General features: G+C 42.7%; 2 protein-coding genes across 3 annotated transcripts in view; one reads left to right on the forward strand and one right to left on the reverse strand.

The window, feature by feature from the left end:
* The window catches only part of LONP2 (lon peptidase 2, peroxisomal), a 114,708-nt gene that overhangs the window by 35,560 nt on the left and 59,813 nt on the right, over positions 1–19,335 (reverse strand). For both annotated transcript variants that reach the window (XM_040982747.1, XM_040982746.1), the window contains 2 exons: positions 8,288–8,438; positions 5,983–6,109 (listed from right to left, as the gene is read on the reverse strand). In XM_040982747.1, coding sequence (XP_040838681.1) covers positions 5,983–6,109; positions 8,288–8,438 — 278 coding nt within the window. The remainder of the gene's footprint in view (positions 1–5,982; positions 6,110–8,287; positions 8,439–19,335) is intronic.
* Positions 1,274–1,779, forward strand: LOC121158106 (60S ribosomal protein L27a-like). Its single transcript, XM_040982752.1, has one exon. It carries the CDS (start codon positions 1,301–1,303, stop codon positions 1,745–1,747), a length of 447 nt encoding a protein of 148 aa, XP_040838686.1. The 5' UTR covers positions 1,274–1,300; the 3' UTR covers positions 1,748–1,779.

The following is a 19,335-nucleotide window of genomic DNA, read 5'->3' on the forward strand; positions in this document are numbered from 1 at the left end:
AATTTTTACTAGAACTGTGCCAACTCCCTCAGCGTAGTTTCATTGTGGAGATTTCCAAAGGAAGAAAGCATGATAACTGACTAAGCATTGTAATTATGTGAAAAAGACCACATGTGATTAGACAAAGCTACTTAAAAAATTTACATATCAGATAAAAGCTACAGGTAATTCCACAAACCAGTATAGTGTGTAGCTACTTTGGTCTTTCAATTTAGGGTGGATTTGAATAGGCAAAACCAGACCAAGAATGCAGTTTGATTTGGAAAACTGTATTTGATCAGGCCCTTAGGCACATATTTTGACTCAGGAAAGCATATTTTAAAAGTCCTACAAGAAGGCAGATAAAAACACTTGGTTAAACACACAAAAGTAAAAATTAACCCAGGGTAGCGAACTATATAGTCCATATTATACAGCTGCATGTAATTCCAATAAGGAAGAAAACAAGAAAGCATAAAAAAAAATCAAAAACAAAAACAAAAAGATAAACCAGGGTGGACATTTGGCTCAACAGCTAAGATTCCAACTGGAGCACCTGCATCCCACAGTGTGGGATGGTTGAAGCCCCGGCTCTGCTCCTGACTCCAGCGCCCTGTGTGCCAGGAGGGGCAGCAGGCGATGACTCACGTGTTGGCTCCCTGTCACTCACGTGGCAGACCCGGCTCTTGGCACGGAAGGCATAAACTGACAGATGCGAGGACTTCTCTCTCTACCGTCCCTCTCCCAGCCCCCACCCTTCTTCCATCTCAAGTTTAAAAACGAAAAACACACTCCAATGCATACAAATAAAACAATGTCACCTCCCAGATCGGCTCAGTCTGAACAAAAGGCGAAAGGCAGCAAAGGGACTGAGGGGGCTTTTGAAGGAAAGGCATAAACACCCAAAGACAGAACCAAGTTCAGAACGATTCGGAGCTTGCCAAAGATAATAGCAAAAAATAGTTTCCTACATATTTAGAACAGTAATGGGCTAGGCACTAATGTAGATGTCATTATCAAAAGACACCCCCAAAAGCAGCATACCAAGCTCTACTTAACATCACTTTGAAACTAAAACAAACAAACAAACAGAATTATCAGAGTAAAATAAGAATTTGGCATTTCTCACAATGACTTGAATATAACAATGCTACACAGGCCAACTTTCCGAGGGTATAAAATTAATGTCTTTGATGATAAGATTATAAAATGATCAACTTGCTGCAATGGTGGTTGAAGCTAATAACATGCAGATAACTATAAATTTCCACATTTCAGCATTTAAAAATTCAGTTCTCTCTCTTTCCGCTCGGCAGCCGACATGCCATCCAGACTGAGGAAGACGCGGAAACTGCGCGGCCACGTGAGCCATGGCCACGGCCGCATCGGCAAGCACCAGAAGCACCCGGGAGGCCGTGGGAACGCTGGTGGCATGCATCACCACAGGATCAACTTCGACAAATATCACCCAGGTTACTTTGGGAAAGTTGGTATGAGGCATTACCACTTGAAGCGGAACCAGAGCTTCTGCCCAACTGTCAACCTGGATAAGCTGTGGATGCTGGTCAGTGAGCAGACCCAGGTGAATGCTGCCAAGAACAAGACGGGAGCAGCCTCCATCATCGACGTAGTGCGGTCAGGCTACTACAAAGTTCTGGGAAAAGGAAAGCTCCCAAAGCTCCCAGTCATTGTCAAGGCCAAATTCTTCAGTAGAAGAGCTGAGGAGAAGATTAAGGGTGTTGGGGGAGCCAGTGTCCTGGTGGCTTGAGGCCACCGTTCATTAAAGTGCTTCTCTGCTGGTCTGATGCGCTTTTTTTCACTTCTCTGCCAGAAACCCGTCTTGCTGGGTTACTCCCAGTGGTTATAGCAGCCATATCTATCCCAGGCTTAGGTTAAGCCAGAGCTCAATGCTAGTCACTGTCACCTTGCAGAGTGAGCCCTAGCGGGAAGCACCACAGAAAATCCTCGTGTTAGAACTGCATCTGGTCTGATTGGGCTTAGTATTTCCTATTTTAATGACCATGTTAATGTTCAGCCAGTGCATGGGATTGCAACGCGGGTTTGCGCCTTTTTTTTAAAGGCTCTTAAGACTTGTAGTTTAGAATACTGGGCGAAAAGTTATTGTGATACTTGATATTGCTGGGTGTTGTATGTGGGCTGGGGAGCTTGGTTATGGGGTAAATTTGTCAAAGTTGTGTCTAAGAATAAGCAAAACTTCAAGGACCCAGGTGCATGATATTGTCCGAGTCACCTGGGTTTGTGTACCATTACAGTTGCCAATAAACCTGGGCTTTCTAAGAAAAAAAAAAAAATTCAGTTCTACAAATACAAAATGGATATGTTTAGTTAGCAGGAATTCACTTTGAGGCAAGAGAAAAAATCCAAAAAATGCTGAGATACAATCATAAAACAATAGTCAGAATAAGAAAAACAAGGCCTTGTGGTATCACAGGCTGTGTCTGAAGTGCAGCGTTCCCCTTGCATAAGCAGACTGACTGCATAGGACGCACTCAGAACAGGAGCAGCCAGGGAAGCGAAAGGCCTGAAACCAGGCCACGTCCACTGGTAAGGCAAATGGGGTGGACAGCCTGGGGCAAGCACTCACGGGCACAGACTGGCAGCTGAAAGATAGTACCAGGCAGAAATCCTACTTCAATCCCAGGGGCTCCTATCCAAGCCAGAAGTGGAAAATTACCAAAAAATGATGGTAAAGAATACCTTTCTAACAGTTCTCACTAAGAGGTTGTAAGCAGTAAGTGCCCCTGAGCTGCAGGATCTGAGGAGGGAGGCAAGCATGACTAGAATGATAAGGGCCTATGACTATGATACACCCCAAAGACGAAAAACTTAAATACTGGGGCTGCCATGGTGGACTAGTGGCTAAAGTCCTTGCCTCGCATGTGCCAGGATGCCATGTGTGTGCCAGTTCATATCCCAGATGCTCCACTTCCCATCCAGCTCCCTGCTTGTGACCTGGGAAAGCAGTCAAGGATGGCCCAAAGTCTTGAGACCCTGCACCTACACGGGAGACTTGGAAGAAGCTTCTGGCCCCTGGCTTTGGATCAGCTCAGCTCCAGCCGTGGTGACCATTTGGGGAATGAACCAGTGATTGGAATATCTTTCTCTTTGTCTCTCTTTCAGTGTATTTGCCTTTCCAATAAAAATAAATAAATGAAGAAGCTCCCGGTTCCTGGCTTCAGATCGGTTCAGCTCTGCCTGTCTTTGTGGCCATTTGGGGAGTGAACCAGCAGGTGGAAGATCTTTCTCTGTCTCTCCTTTTCTCTGTAAATCTGATCTACCTTTCTAATAAAAATAAATATTTTAAAAAGGTGACACTGGTATACCGTTTTGCAACTAGATGGTACCAAGTAGAGATTCAGTGAAATAAGTCAATCCCCAAAAGGACAAATACTGTATGTTCTCTCTGATACAAGGCAGCTTTTATGCAAATTTTAAGACCAATAACCCTTTCCACACTGTTTTTGCTGCATCCCTTGTGTTTTGATGTTTGTTTTTATTTTCATTTTGTCCAAATAGTTTCTTTTCTTTTGTCGAATTCATCGCTGGCTCATGCGTCGTGCAGTAGCATTATTTTATCCAAGAGGCTTTTACGTTTTATTTTTCATTTCATCACCCATGTGTTGGTTATTCAGTGGTGCATTTTTCAATTCCATAGTGCTGTAAAATTTTTAACTTCATACTTGTTGTTGATTTTGTTTTGTGGCTTCTCATTTAAGGGAATATATAGTGACAGCGTAACAGAGACTATCATATCCAGATGTGAAGATATAATGCAGTATGCATCTCTACTTCCAAATCAAAGATGGACTCCTAATGAGACTGCTGGACGTATCTAGACAATAGGGTGCTGGATTGTATGGCACTGCCTATACCACAAATGTCAGGACACACTTAAATAGCAAATTTTGATGGACTTATGACTGCTTATGAAAGACCATACTATTGTAATAATAATGGGGAAAATCAGTCGGGGTTGGGAACTTGGGGAGGGAGTAGGGAAATCCCAGACCCTATGGAATTGTGCCATAAAATTCAAAATTAAAAAAAAAAATAGTGGCCCTGGCACAGTGGCCTAGCAGCTAAAGTCCTCACCGTGAATATGCTGGGATCCCATATGGTCACCAGTTCTAATCCTGGCAGCTCCACTTCCCATCCAGCTCCCTGCTTGTGGCCTGGGAAAGCAGTCTAGGACGGCCCGAAGCCTTGGGACTCTGTACCCGTGCAGGAGACCTGGAGGAGGTTCCTGGCTCCTGGCTTTGGATCGGCATAGCACTGGCTGTTGCGGTCACTTGGGGAGTGAATCATCAGATGGATGATCTTCCTCTCTGTCTCTCCTCTCTGTATATCTAACTTTCCAATAAAAATAAATAAATCTTTAAAAATATAGTGACACTGGGAGCTATCAAGTTTATAAAACAGAGCTCTTTCTTCAGGTAGTAATTAGGGAGCACAGATAATAAGCACCCCGACTTCTTACTCAGATTCAGATAAGGCAGGGATTTTTCCTTACACTTTACAAATAGGGCAGTTATTCACTGTTCAGTGACTTGTTCAAAGTGACCCAAAGACATCCCGAGTGTTATCTGGAACTGCTGATACTGTTGGAAGACTCGCATATAAATCACCTGATTTATTTCCCTTGGCAATAGTTACAGTGTGCATCACAAAACAAGCCAAGGAAAGGCACTCTGAGGCCACACGGGGTCTGTCTTCTTGGTATGCAAATTTTCTTTTACAAGATTTATTCTTATTTGAAAGGAAGACTTACAGAGAGGAGAGAGAGAAAGACAGAGAAAGAGAAATCTTTCATCTGCTGGTTCAATACCCAAATGACTGCAACAGCCATCTGAGCCGACCGGAAGCCAGGAGCCTCCTCCGGGTCCCCCAACAAGGGTACAGGGAGGACTTGAACCATCTTTTACTGTTTCCCCACATGTCACAGACAGGGTTCTGGATCAGAGGTGAAGCAGCCAGGACTAGACCTGGTATCCTTTTTGAGAATGCTGGCGCTGCAGGCATTGGATTAGCTTGCTATGCCACTGCACTAGCCCCCTTGTAATACACATTCCAACGGACTCGCGAGAAGGCTGGCAGACATCTCTAGGCAGTCTGGCCAGTTTGAGTCTTGACGTTTTTGGAGAGAGCCGTTACCAGAGAAGGGCTGCACGAGGAGTGCTGGACACCTGGCACACTTGCTGGGTGATGCAACAGCTCTGCAACAGAGGCAGGAAAATAGCACCGTGCCCGGGCAGACAGGCATTCTCAGCAGGCAATCAATAAAGTGGGCTAGGCAACATTCTCCTCAGATAATTTATGCACTGTTTGACTCAGGCTTAAGTACTTGGTAGCAAACTTGGGGAAACACATTCTCTATTATTCCAGGGTTAAATCTGAGCCAAAACTCTAAAGGAGTTTTAAAGATCTCTCAGAAAAGAAAATCCAAATAACCTAAAACAGATGTCTCAAACTATCATTTTAGGTCTTAAGGGAACTCAACAGCTTTCAGTGTATTTGGGGCAAAGTAGAAATTCTGGGGGTGGCTGTTTGGTGTTAAGATGCCATTCGAGCTGCCCGCACTCCACAGTAGATTGCCTCGCTTCAAGTCCAGACTCCACTTCGGCTTCCAGCCCCCTGATGATGCATACCCTGGTAGTGGCAGGTAGTTGAGTCCTTGCAACCTACATCAAGCTCCCGACTAACTGAGGAGGAATTCTTGTATCTATCAATCCTTCAAACAAAATAATTTCTAAAAAGTACTCCCCACCCCCCCCAAAAAAGGCCAAAAATGAAAAAAACAATTTCTAGCTCAAAAAAGGTGCTTGACTTTGAAGAAGTTCTAAACGCTGTATGGATTCCTGCCTAGTTGAGAGCTCACGTGAATCAACAGATATGGGACAGGGAGACGGGAATGCTGGTGACGCCAATAAAATAAATCTCGTTTTCACACTCCAACATGAACGAAGCCTCAGCTGGCTGACTGACCTGGTGATGATGTCAAGAGTGGTGACCTGAGGGATCTGGATTTGCTGTGGGGTCAGTCCATGTTGTGCCAGCTGCTTTGGGATCAAGTGCCTATGGGCAATCTCGATCTTCTCCTCCTGGGTGTACCCTGGAAAGCAAGAGATCCCGTGTTGTACGCATTCTCAAAGCTCCTATAACACCACGCCTTGTAAATAAACCAAATGAAGACTCAATGGATCCGGAAGCATCCCAGCATTTAAGGAGTCTTCAAAAACAAGACTGAAGGATGAGTTTCAAAACAATTGTTTCTAGAATTAAAACTGTAAATTTTAGCAGCAAAATAAGAACTAAAATTTTCCTATAAAAACCTTTGCTTTTACATTTTGGGTTGAAAAAAAAATATATTCTCACATATATTGAGATATTTAAAAGAGTTTATGTGCTTACTGATTTAATATTTTGAATAAGTGAAAATTCATTTTGTCTTTAAGCTCTTCAAGGTAAATTCTGCCTAGTGTTCCCTTTCCACTGTACAAGCAAAAATTAAAAATATGAATTGATATAATTTGGAATAAAAAATCAGGACAAAAAACCAGGAAAGCCAGAAAGCAGGACACCCAAATCAGCAGCTGTGTAGACTATTTTACTTCCATTACTGTATCTTAGGGGTTTTCTGCTTGATTTAGAGTTTCTAAGCAACTAAGTCTCATTACTTATATTAGTAAGTAATGCACACAACCAAAGTTTTACTCTGAACTGTATTTTAACACTGAATATAAGAACCTACAGGACTTGCAGATCATTGAGGAATATAACTCATTCACTAAATAAATAAGGCATTGAAGGTTAATACAAAAGTGCATTTATATGGTTTTAGATTCTCTTAATACATTTAGATTCTGCTCTATTTCATTTTAACAAATACCTACTGATATTCCACGTAATAGGACAAAAGAAAAAAACTAGCATTTATTGCAGTAAATAATAAAAGTATTTTGTAGACTTCAATGAGGACATGGTAAAGACAAATAATGTAACTATTATAAAGATTCAACTAAAAAGGCAGAGGAATTTAGAAGCACCATGCACTTTCATGTAAAATGTGTAATAAGGAAAGAGTCTAGCTATCCTTTGGGAGGTACTTCTTACTCAGAATCAGTGAAGACATGACATTTTCCTAGAGAGCTGGGGATCTCTCCACCTGAACTGCTGATCTCAGAACCCCAGTCATGAGGTACATTTCAAGTTCCATGGTCTGACCAGGGAGTGCACGTGCCAAAGCTGAGCCTCCTCAGAGGCTCAGACGGAACAGTGGACAGTATATCCAAGTGCACACGGAGGAAAAGGCCTGCAGAGGACACCTGGTACCACGACAGAGGACAGAGGACAGAACAAATCGCTCATCTGTCCCAGCCATGTGTTGGCACTGAGGATCTGGGCAAACGGAGACTCTAAGATGGACCATGTCCGCCAGTGGATTCTGGAGAGATTTCATCGTGGTTGGAATGGTGGGACTGGCAGCAATTCAGAACTGCTGAACTATCGAAACCACTTGAGCAGTGCCCTTGGAGCATGTCCCATGTTGGGGACCTTAGGATGGGTGGGAGGTCGGGTGACGCTTCTTCCTTTATCTCCCTCCTTATCCCAGATACACATACAAAAACATGTGGAAAAAAATGGTCTTACCCACCTTCCTATAACCCTTGATCCTTTTTGCTCTAACCAACAATTTGTAAAGATTATCGGAAACAAACAAACAAGCAAACAACCAACCAAAAACAAAAACAGCTTAGCCCTGGATAGGTAAGAAGCTAAGCTGAACATGGATCTCAAATTAATTACTGATGTTAATGTCTTACTGTGCCTAAATTATAAATTAAAATTTATTAAAGGTATGTGCAAATGGGAAAAAACACTCAACAGATCCCCATTACGACTCATTACTATCTGTGAGCTTAGTCAGCCACTGCCCCCCACCGCCCCGCCCATGCAGGGACACCAGGTAACAGGAGGGTGCTTGAATGGGCCAGTGAACTTCTACACTCAAACCCTCATAGCATGACCGATTCTAAGTTATGTATGCTCAGTGGGTGGGAAACTGGGTGGGGCTTCTCCCTCTGTTCCCCTTTACCTCAGATACATGAAGGAAACAATATGGAGATCATAGTCTTACCATCTTTCCTATAGCCCTTGGACCTTTTAACCGTAATTAACTATGTAAAGATAGACAAAAATATAATAAAAAAAGGAAAAAAAATTTTAAAAAAGTGTTATGCTCAGAAAGGCAAGATGCATCAAATAGCAGTTTTCTTTATAAGTCACGTACCTGGAACCTGAATGATCTCCATCCTGTCCAACAAAGCAGGTGGAATAGTAGCAGTGGTGTTGGCAGTGGCTATAAAAAGAACTTGAGAAAGATCAAAGGCCACGTTTAGATAATGATCTGTGAAGTTATGGTTTTGTTCAGGATCCAGTACCTGGAAGGAGAGGTGGGAGGAGCAGAAAAACAAACGTTTAAACAAAGTTAGCAGCTCCAACAGACAGCAGCATAGATTAAAACACACAAGATATTGTTATCAACCCTGACAGCATGGTTGAACTCAGCACAGTTCGTTACATGCTGGGATAACACTAAATGCTAGGATAATACCATTCTCTGCCTTTCTTGCACTCTAAATATATTTTTATAAAATGAAATATGTTCAAAGTCGAAAAACTGCTGAAAACACATAACAGTAAAAGAATCAAAAATCATATTTTAAGCAAAGATTTATTTATTTCAAAGGCAGAGTCACAAGCAGAGGGAGAGAGAGAGAGAGAGAGAGAGAGAAACTGTTGGTTTACTCCCCAAATGGCCACAAGGGTGGGGACTGGGCCAGGCTGAAGCCAGGAGCTTCATCGGGTCTCCCATGTGGGTGTAGGACCTACACAACCCGGCCATCTTTCCCTGCTTTCTCAGGAGCAAGGAGTTGGACTGGAAGCAGAACAACCACAGCTCAAAACAAAGCCCACATGGGATGCCAGCGTTGCAGATGGTGGCTGCATCTGCTGTACCACAGGGCTAACCACTCCCCCCCCCCAAAAATCATACTTTAAGGTTTGTTCTTACGTCTATTTATTTATGACTCCTACAGTGTCAATCTTATGAGTCCTGCAGAATGCATTTCCCTCCTGGCAACAGATCTTTCTTTCCTTTTTTTTTTTTTAAAGATTTATTTATTTTGGGCCCGGCGCGGTGGCACAGTGGTTAAGGTCCTCGCCTTGCACACCCGGATCCCATATGGGCACCGGTTCTAATCCCCGGTGGCCCCGCTTCCCATCCAGCTCCCTGCCTGTGGCCCGGGAAAGCAGTCGAGGACGGCCCAAAGCTTTGGGAACCTGCACCCGCGTGGGAGACCCGGAAGAGGCTCCTGGCTTCGGACCAGCATAGCATCGGCTGTTGCGCTCACTTGGGGAGTGAATCATCGGACGGAAGATCTTCCTCTCTGTCTCTCCTCTCTGTATATCCGCCTTTCCAATAAAAAATAAATAAATAAATAAATCTTTAAAAAAAAGAGATTTATTTATTTTTACTACAAAGTCAGATATTCAGACAGGAGAGAGAGAGAACGATCCTCTGTCTGATGATTCACTCCCCAAGTGAGCACAACGGCTGGAGCTGCCCCGATCTAAAACCAGGAACCAGGAGCTCCCCGGGTCTCCCACACAGGTGCAGGGTCCCAAGTCCTTGGGCTGTCCTTGACTGCTTTCCCAGGTCACAAGCTGGATGGGAACCGGGGCCACCAGGACTAGAACTGGTAGCTTCACAGGATCCTGGTGCATCCAAGGTGAGGACTTTAGCCGCTAGGCCACAACACCAGGCCCATCTTAACACTATGGGAGTACATGGTAAATGTGTACAGTGTTTTTAAATTGCTAGATTAGAAATTATTATGGTGCTATATTCTGATACACATAACAAACAACAAAGACTTAAAACACCTTAAAGCAAAATTCTTCTGATAATGAACACAATAAAATAACATCAATTCTTAATATTTTGATACATTATGCAAAATTTACAAATTAGATTCTTAAAATGCACCACTTAGATTAGATTCTTAAAATGCATAACCGAATTATTAAGAGACTATTATCTTCTTTAGGCTACTCTTCAAAGGTTTGCCAGGAGGCCTATGCAGAACATTCGATAAGCCTAAATAAGCCATCCAAGATCCTGCTACACGCTTTGAGCTACCCCACATACATTGCCACTTTCACCAACATCACAAGTAGGGCTGACACACGTTTCAAAATTAAAACACTACAATTTTACTAAATAACCAGCTTTTCCTTGTGTCTGATTCTTTTTTAAAAGTTATGTTTATTTTTTAAAAAAGAAATCCACAAGTTAGTCTTAAAGACTCTTTATAGGCAATCTTCAACTATATTACATATTCAATACTGTTAGAAACTCAGGGTTTGTCTAGCATATACTTTCTAGAAAACTCTAGTTTGAAATTTTCACAAGCTGTAACAGAATTTCAGTAAAAATGCATCTTTAAGTCACCAAAGAAAATCCTAATTATATTCATCACAACATAGGACTGGTTGTCTTATCTGATAGTGACAAAGATTCTCCCCTTTGACCAAAACCTCAGTGAAGCTCCTCTGCTCTACCAGGCCCAACTGCGGCTCTCCTCTCTGCACAAACTCAGTGAGGTTGCAGGTTACAATATCAACAGGTAAAAAGCAGTGGTATGTTTATAAATCAATAAAGAACCTGCAGAGAATGAAACTGTAAGAGCAATCTGATTCATAACAGCTTCAAAAATATTTCACATAAATTTTTTCATTTACTTTAAAGGCAGGATTATAGGAGGAGGCGAGAGAGGAAGAAAGGAAGGGAGAAGAGGGAAGGGGTAGAAATGAGAAAGGGGGAGGGGGAGAGAAGGCTGGGGGAGGAGGGGAAGAAGGAGGGCAGAGGAAAGGAGAAGGGAGTGAGGGGAACAGAGGAGCTCATCCATCAGTTTGCTGCTTTACTCTCCAAATGGCCAGGCCAGGCACAAGTCTGAAGCCCAGAGTGTCTTCTTGCAGGGACCTAAGCACTTGAATTGTTTTCCATTGATACTCCAGGGGCATTATCAAGGAGTTAGACCAGAAGTCCAAGAGCTGAGTCTCAAACCAGCACCCATATGGGATGCTAGCATGGTAGGTGGAGGCTTAACTGGCTATGCCACAATGTCACTCCCTTTGTATGAATTTAGCCAAGGATGTGAAAGATTTTCTACAAGACAATAATGCAAGAAACTAAAGACACACACACACAAAATGGAAGATCCTTTCATATTCATGCATTGAAACAGTATTATTTAAAATGTTCATATTATACACAGTGATTTACAAATTCAACAATTCCCATCAACACACCAGTGACATTCTTCACAGACTAGGGGAGGGACAAAAGACCTCAATTATTCAAAGCAATCTTGAGACAAAAGGTATGATCTTGTGAAAGGAAGCACCACAAAAAGCATCATCATATTATCTGACTGTAAGACACACATATTACAGAACTACTATAACCAAAGCAACTTGGAACTGACAACAACAACAACAAAAAACAAAAGAGAGATTCCAGAAATGAAGCCCTGCATCTACAGTCAACTGATTTTTGATAAAAGTATACATGGTAGAAAGGACAGTCTCTTCAAAAAATGGTGCTGGGAAAACCAGATAACCACATACAGAAGACTGAAACAAAATACTCAACTCCAGCCCCACGCAATAGCATAGTGGATAAAGTCCTTGCCTTGAACGCGCTGGGATCCCATATGGACTCCAGTTCTAATCCTGGTAGCCCCACTTCCCATCCAGCTCCCTGCTGTGGCCTGACAAAGCAGTCAAGAACAGCCCAAAGCATTGGGACCCGCATGGGAGACCTGGAAGAGGCTCCTGGCTCCTGCCTTCAGATGGGCTCAGCTCCAGCTGTTGCAGCTGTTTGGGGAATGAACCATCATTGGACGGAAGATCTTCCTCTCTGTCTCTCCTTCTCTCTGTATATCTGCTTTTCCAATAAAAATAAATAAATCTTAAAAAAAATCCATCTCCAACTTTGACCTTGTACCCTATAAACAAAATCAACTCAAAATGAATTAAAGACCTAAACATTAACACCTGAAACAACGAAACTCCTAGAAGAAAACATGGCGAAACACTGCAAGACATCACTATTGGCAAAAAAAAAAAATAATAATAATAATTCAGTTTTAGATAAGAACTCAAAAGCACAGGCAAGTTGGATTTATCAAACTAAGATGGCACTGTACAGCAAAGACACAACTTCTAGAATTGGAGAATACGTGTACAAATGATTCATTTGACAGATTAATGAATATGTAGGAGTATTCATTTATTACTGTTATTATTTAGGACATACCAAATTACTCAGGATATAGCAAAACTCAAAGATTCAACAACAAAAGCAATCCAGTTAAGAGGTGGGTGAAAAACCTGGATAGTACAAAGATGAAACATAAGTGGCCAACAAATAAAGAAATGTTGAATATTAGTGGCAAGAGAAATGTAGATCAAAACGACCATAAGACGTCATCTCACTCCAATTAAAATGGCTATTTATCAAAAGGACAAAAAAAAATAACAAACTGGTAAGGACATGGAGAAAGGGAACTTTTACCTTTGTTGGCTGAACATAAATCAGTACAGATATTATGGAGAACAATATGAAAGGTTCTGAGAAGAGTAAAGAGTTCCCCCATTTGATCCACTGATCACTCTCCAGGGTGTCTACCTAAGGAAGCAAAACCAATCTCTCAGACACCTGCACTCCGATGTTCACTGCAGCAGTAAAACGTTACCTGAGAAGTGGAATCAACCTATCACTGGATGAATGGATAAAGAAAATGTGCTATTTACACACAATGTAATATTATTAAGCTGTAAAGAATGAAATCCATGGGGCCAATGCATTGGTATATCAGGGTAATCCTCTGCCCATGGTGCTGGAATCCCTTTTGAGCACTGGTTTGTGTCCTGGCTGTTCCACCTTACAACCAGCTCCCTGCTTACAGCCTGGGAGAGCAGTAGTCAATGGCTCAAAGCCTTGGGACCCTGCAACCATGTGGGAGATCCAGCAGAAGCTTCTGGCTTCAGACTGGCTCAGCTCCCTCCAGCTGCTGCAGACTTTTGAGATATGGACCAGTACATGGAAGGACTCTCAGTATTCGCTCTCTGCAAATGTGTTTCAAATAAAAATAAATCTTAAAAAAAAAACAAAAAACCTGTAGAAGGACTATCTTCCAAGGCACAGCTCTAATAACCTTAAGAACCCTACACTGGCCGCACTTCTAAACAATACCATCCTAGGGATCACACATTAAAAAAAAGTCAACCTAAACTTAGCACAGTTGCTAGAAAAGAAGAAAGGTAGGTAGTGGGGGGAGATAGAGGGAGTTTGCGTAAGAGTTACCAAATCACAAATCCAAGCGCATTCCCCAGCACAGAGCAGAACAGTGCACAATAATGCACTCTATGCTGTATAAAGAAACAAAACAGAGGACGCACTGGACTCCAGACAGGAAGGAAAGGAATTGAACGGCGTCAAATGGAAGCTCTCTCTCTCTCTCTCTCTCTGTCTCCTTCTAACTCTGCCTTTCAAATAAATTTTCCCCTTACATTTGAGGGGCAATTTGGATGGACATAACTTTCTTATCCCACTGATTTTTTCCCCTTCTACATTTCAAACATTATCAACCTTACTGTCCACCGACCTCCAAGGTTTCGGAGGAGAAATCTGATTTCATGGGGAAATGATGATGACAGAGCTTCCTTTTAGCTCTAAAGATGTCACTCTAATGCACCTTATAGTGTCTTATTTGTTACAGTATCATGACACAAGATCCAGGCATGTGCAAGGTGAGGACTTCAGCTGCTAGGCTACCATGCCAGGCCCAAAGCTGAATGTTTGGAGTGTGGCAGAATGATGTACTTGTGACTGTTACTGAAGGATTATAGTACTGTGATAATATGGGGGAATCAGTGGGAAGAAGGGGAATGAGAATGGTAAAACAGAAATTCTCCAAGTCTATGGACTGTATCATGAAAAAAAAATTATAAGAAACCTGTAATTTGTTAGAAATTTTTAAAACAAAAATGAAAAGGCTATTGAAATATCTTATGTTTTAATTTATAAATAAGTTAAATAGTGGGCCCAGCACAATAGCCTTGTGGCTAAAGTTGTCTCCTTGCATGTGCCAGGATCCCATATGGGTGCAGGTTCATATCCCAGCGGCCCCACTTCCCATCTAGCTCCCTGCTTGTGGCTGGGAAAGCAGTTGAGGATGGCCCAAAGCCTTGGGACCCCGCACCTACTGGGAGACGGGAAGAAGGTCCTGACTCCTGGCTTCAGATCAGCTCAGCTCTGGCCACTGCAGCCACTTGGGGAGTGAACCAAGAGGACAGAGGATCTTTCTCTGTGCCTCTTCTCCTCTGTATATCTGACTTTGCAATAAATAACTAAATGTTTAATAAAAGGAAGTTAGATAGTAATCTACATAGCCTAACCAAACAAAAAGCTTTTGGGGTTCTCTTAAATAAAAGTGGTGAATATCCAGAGGAAACCCAGTGCTCCCAGTGACCCTGTTAGAAGATGACTCCCGGCAGGCTGAGCGGCCAGGCTGTGAGGCAGGGTCCCGGCTCAGCCCACAGCAAGGGCCAGAGCAGACCAACGGATGCCTTCCCGCTAACAGCTTCTGAAGAACAGACTCGAGAATGGCAAAGGGTGGAGACAGGAAGAACTTCAAATCTGTAGACAACTCAGGAATACAAGAGGGCTTCACTAAGTCTGTGGGAGAACGGAATTCAAAGATAAGGGCTGTGGGTGTTTTCTTTGTGGGGGGAGGTGGGGAGGTTGTGAAACATTTTTGAAATCCACAATGGTTTCTCTGCACTATTCATTTCCTATGATTTGTTTGAAAACTTCTGATAAGCTACACTCACTGCAGATGGCCAGGTAAATGTTATCGTCAGGAATAGGAATAGGGGTATTTTTAAGTCTATCCCATTTATTGTTAATGTATTTATGAAAAACTATGATGTGCAGAATTTGCTTCAAAATAATCAGGAGCTGTACGGGACAAATAGGTAGGAACTGATAAAACAAGATTGCCCGTGTAGTTATAAGTATTAAAGTTCACAGGGTTTATTACATTATTTTATCTACTTTTGTTACACTGAAAATTTCCACAACCAAAGGTAAAAATAAAATGACATCTCTGGACACACAACTCACACCACAGTAACTAAATCAGGAACAAAGACGAACGTGAGAAAAATGTCCAGAACATAGAAGAAAAAGCTGTTATTAAATCAAGACAGGAATACACAGGGAAAAATAAAAATGATTCAACTCATACCTGATATATAGCTAACGAGGAGTTCCCAGTAACTTAAATTAGGAAATGAAACAACTTATTTAATAAAAATGACAGTGTTTAATGTCTTTAGAATTTTCAAGTAAAACTGTAAGTGGTTGAAAACACCTTTAGATCTTCACTACGAGGAAATACGTAATTCCTGTAGGCCAGGAAGCGTGATGACAACACGCCTGCGACCGTGCTGCCCACACACGGTCACTTCTGTATTTACCTGACTTTACAGCAGTGGTCGCAACAGTGGGAAATGACACACCAAGATGCGAGTAGAAAATTACAGAATTTGTAGTCAAATCTTTACTTAGTCATGAAACCTAGAGAGAAACCAGCCTTTTAAATATTTAGTACACAAAATGGAAGCAGTGCCCACCTGACATACATATTTAAATAAGTGAGATGTGCTGCACAAAGAGCAGCACAAAGACACTCTACTCCCCAATAGGCAAGACGCGGTGGTGCCCTTTCCACCTGCCTGCACCGCAGTAACAGCACACCGCACTTCACCTGTACCTCATCAAGGGTCTTTAGAGATTAAAAATGACACAGGGACACAGGGAGCAAAAGGTCTGAATAAGAAAATGACAGAGCTGACACTTTGTATTTCTGGAATAACCTCTGAGAGTTACAATTGGAAGTAAAAACAACGTTTGAAATAGAATACACTGCTTTTCCTAAAAATTTTTTTAAAATGTACTCCATGAAGGACCAGCGCAGTGGCTCTACAGCCTAATCCTCTATCTGTACACATCAGCATTCGCATGGGCATTTGTGTCCCAGTGCTTCGCTTTCAATCCCACAATCGGCTCGGCCTGAGAAAGCAGTGGAGGATGGCCCAAGTTCTTGGGATCCTGTACCCCCATGGGAGACCCAGAAGCAGCTCCTGGCTTTGGATTGGCTTAGCTCTGGCTGTTGTGGTCATTAGGAGAATGAGCCAGCTGTTGGAAGATCTTTCTATTTCTTCTCTCTGTAAATCTGCCTTTTCAATTACAGATATCTTTAAAAAATTATTTGATGAGAGTTAAAAGTACACGATATCAGTTCACTAGTATGTACATATTCTATAATGCATACTTCTCCCTTGTTATGGACTAAACAACGCCCCCTGAGTTCAACTATTGAAGCCTTAACTTCCTTTGCATTTGAAGTAGGGTCTCTGAAAGCTAATTAAAGCGAAATGGACTTTAGGATAGGACCACAACTCAATATACCTAGTGTCCTTACAAAAAAGGAGAAACGCCCGGGATGTGTGCACGCGGGCACACACACAAAATGTCATGGAAGGAAACAGCAATAATGGGCCCACTTTGAGCCCAAAGAGGGGTGCTCAGGGGAAATCAACCTGCTTACAGGTGATCTTAGACTTCCAGTTAACTGAGGAAGACATTGAGAAAACGGGGGATGCAGAATTCAAAACACTTGTTATAAACCTTCTTGCCAACAACCAGAAGTGTGATCTGCATGGCAGTTCTGTGGAGAACCTTATCTGGTGATGCAGCCAACACTGCTCAGAACAGCTCCATTCCGAGGACACCCCTCAGGAGCAACCTGTGGCAACTTGCTTAACATTGCAACTGCATGGAGAATCAAGATGGCAGAACAGGGGAAGGACATGTTCAAACAAACAGAAATATTAGAAAGTGTGAAGCAGAGAGGGCACATTCCAGGAAACAGGAGGGGACAGAACAATAGCAGAATGGTACCTGAAGACTGACAGGCACAGGAAAGCAGCAGACACAATGCTGAGGTGCTGTAGTGACTGATTCCCCAGCAGCATTCAGCGAGCCATGATCTAAACTCCACCAGCAGCCGGAACTCCACCAGCAACCAGTTGGGAAGTGACATCTACCGGGAGCTCAGGAGGTGAACCCAGACAAAGAACTGCCTGTTCTGCTGGTCTGTTTGATTTGACCAAGAGTAGAGACAGAACAGCAGATCCCACACGAGCAGTGCAGGAACAAGGTGGATTCACAAAACAGTCAGCCCCCTAGAGCTGAATCGGGTGCCATTTTGCTTAAGGAGGCAAGAGCTATGGACAGAATTGAGCATGCACTGAGCTGGGAGTGAACTCATTTCTGGCTCAGTGAACTGCAACAACATGGCATTCTACAGGCTCCACCCAAGACCTGATGACCAGCAGATCAAGAACTGTAGTAGTGGCACATCAAGCATGATTTTGTACAGTGTGGCAAAGGCTTTGAGACTGTGGGGACAGTGTGGAGCTGCGTTGAGCTTGGCAAGAACTCGCTGAGTTCAGTGCATTGCACTGGTCCCACAGGAAAATAATACTGACTTTGGCATCGTATGGGTCAAAATAGGTCCGTGTGGCCCTCAGACCTAACGTCCAACAGGTTTCGTCAAGATCAGCACCACCAACAACCTAGCTATATAGGACACCTGGTGTCTCCCTAATCCTTGGACCTGCTCCAACCGGAAGTGGGAGATAGGTTGCACAGACAATGGTGCAGCCTAAGCACAGTATCAAAGGAGGTGGAGAGTGGTGAGCCAGGAGCTGGGACTACAGAGACCACGGTGGAAATCTAACTAAGAACCCAGACCTGGAATTCACTGGAGGGAGTGGCACAAGTGACTGAAAACAAGAGCCGTGTACCAACTGCAATAAGTAAAATCGCATTGTAGACCTGTGGGTGACACAGCTTAGAAACCTGCCCCAAGAAGAAGACTGCTAACCAGAAGTACAATGATCAAGAGCAAAAGAAGAGACAAAGGCACAATGAATATTACTGAAAACTCCCCTGCAAAGGAGCAAAACCCTATGCCAACCTCAGAGTTAACTGAGGAAGACATCGAGAAAATGGGGGATACAGAATTCAAAACACTTGTTATAAAACTTCTTATCAACAAAGAGAAGCACGTAAAGCAGGCATTCAAGGAATTCAAGGAACATGTCACACTGGAAATGAATCAAATGAAAACTGATATATCAGAAATGAAGAATACAGTGCAGCAAATTAAAAGAAGCATAGAGAGTCTCCAAAATAGAATGAAGGAGGCAGAAGAAAGAATTTCAAAATTAGAAGATATTTCCTGTCACCAGGTGGAAACAAACAAAAAGCTGGAAGCAGAGCTGGATCAAGCTAAAAAAATATTCAAGAATTGAAAGACACTTAATATTAAAATGCCAAATATAAGAGTTACGGGAGTTCCCGAAGGTGCAGAAAGAGAAGCTGGGATTAAGGTTGTATTCAATGAAATAATAAGGGAAAATTTCCCTAATCTAGAGAAAGAATTGGGAAACAACATCCAGAGGGGCACAGAACTCCCAATAGGGTTGACCAAAAGTAATCTTCACGACACATGATAATCAAGCTGTCTTCAATTGAACATAAGGAAAAGATCCTTAAATGTGCACATGAAAAAAATCAACTGGGCCCGGCGCCATGGCGCAAGTGGTTAAAGGTCCTCGCCTTGCACGCCCGGGATCCCATATGGGCGCCGGTTCTAATCCCGGCGGTCCCGCTTCCCTTCCAGCTCCCTGCCTGTGGCCTGGGAAAGCAGTCAAGGACGGCCCAAAGCTTTGGGAACCTGCACCCGCGTGGGAGACCCGGAAGAGGCTCCTGGCTTCAGATCGGCATAGTATCAGCCCGTTGGGCTCACTTGGGGAGTGAATCATCGGACGGAAGATCTTCCTCTCTGTCTCTCCTCTCTGTATATCCGCCTTTCCAATGAAAAAATAATAAAAATAAATCTTTAAAAAAAAAAATCAACTGACATATAAAGCATTGCCAATTAAACTCACAGAAGATCTCTCACGGTAAACTTTGTAGGCCAGAACAGAATGGAGCAACATATTCCAGATTCTGAAAGTAAAAAATTGTTGGTCCAGGATAACGTACCCAGCAAAACTTTCCTTTGTCTTTGAAAATGAAATAAAATTCTTCCACAGTAAAGTTAGAAGGATATGCCTCTTCCAAACCTGCCCTAT

Source organism: Ochotona curzoniae, unplaced genomic scaffold (assembly GCF_017591425.1).
Source record: "Ochotona curzoniae isolate NIBS_2020 unplaced genomic scaffold, NIBS_Ocur_1.0 contig_3622, whole genome shotgun sequence".
Lineage (NCBI taxonomy): Eukaryota > Metazoa > Chordata > Mammalia > Lagomorpha > Ochotonidae > Ochotona > Ochotona curzoniae.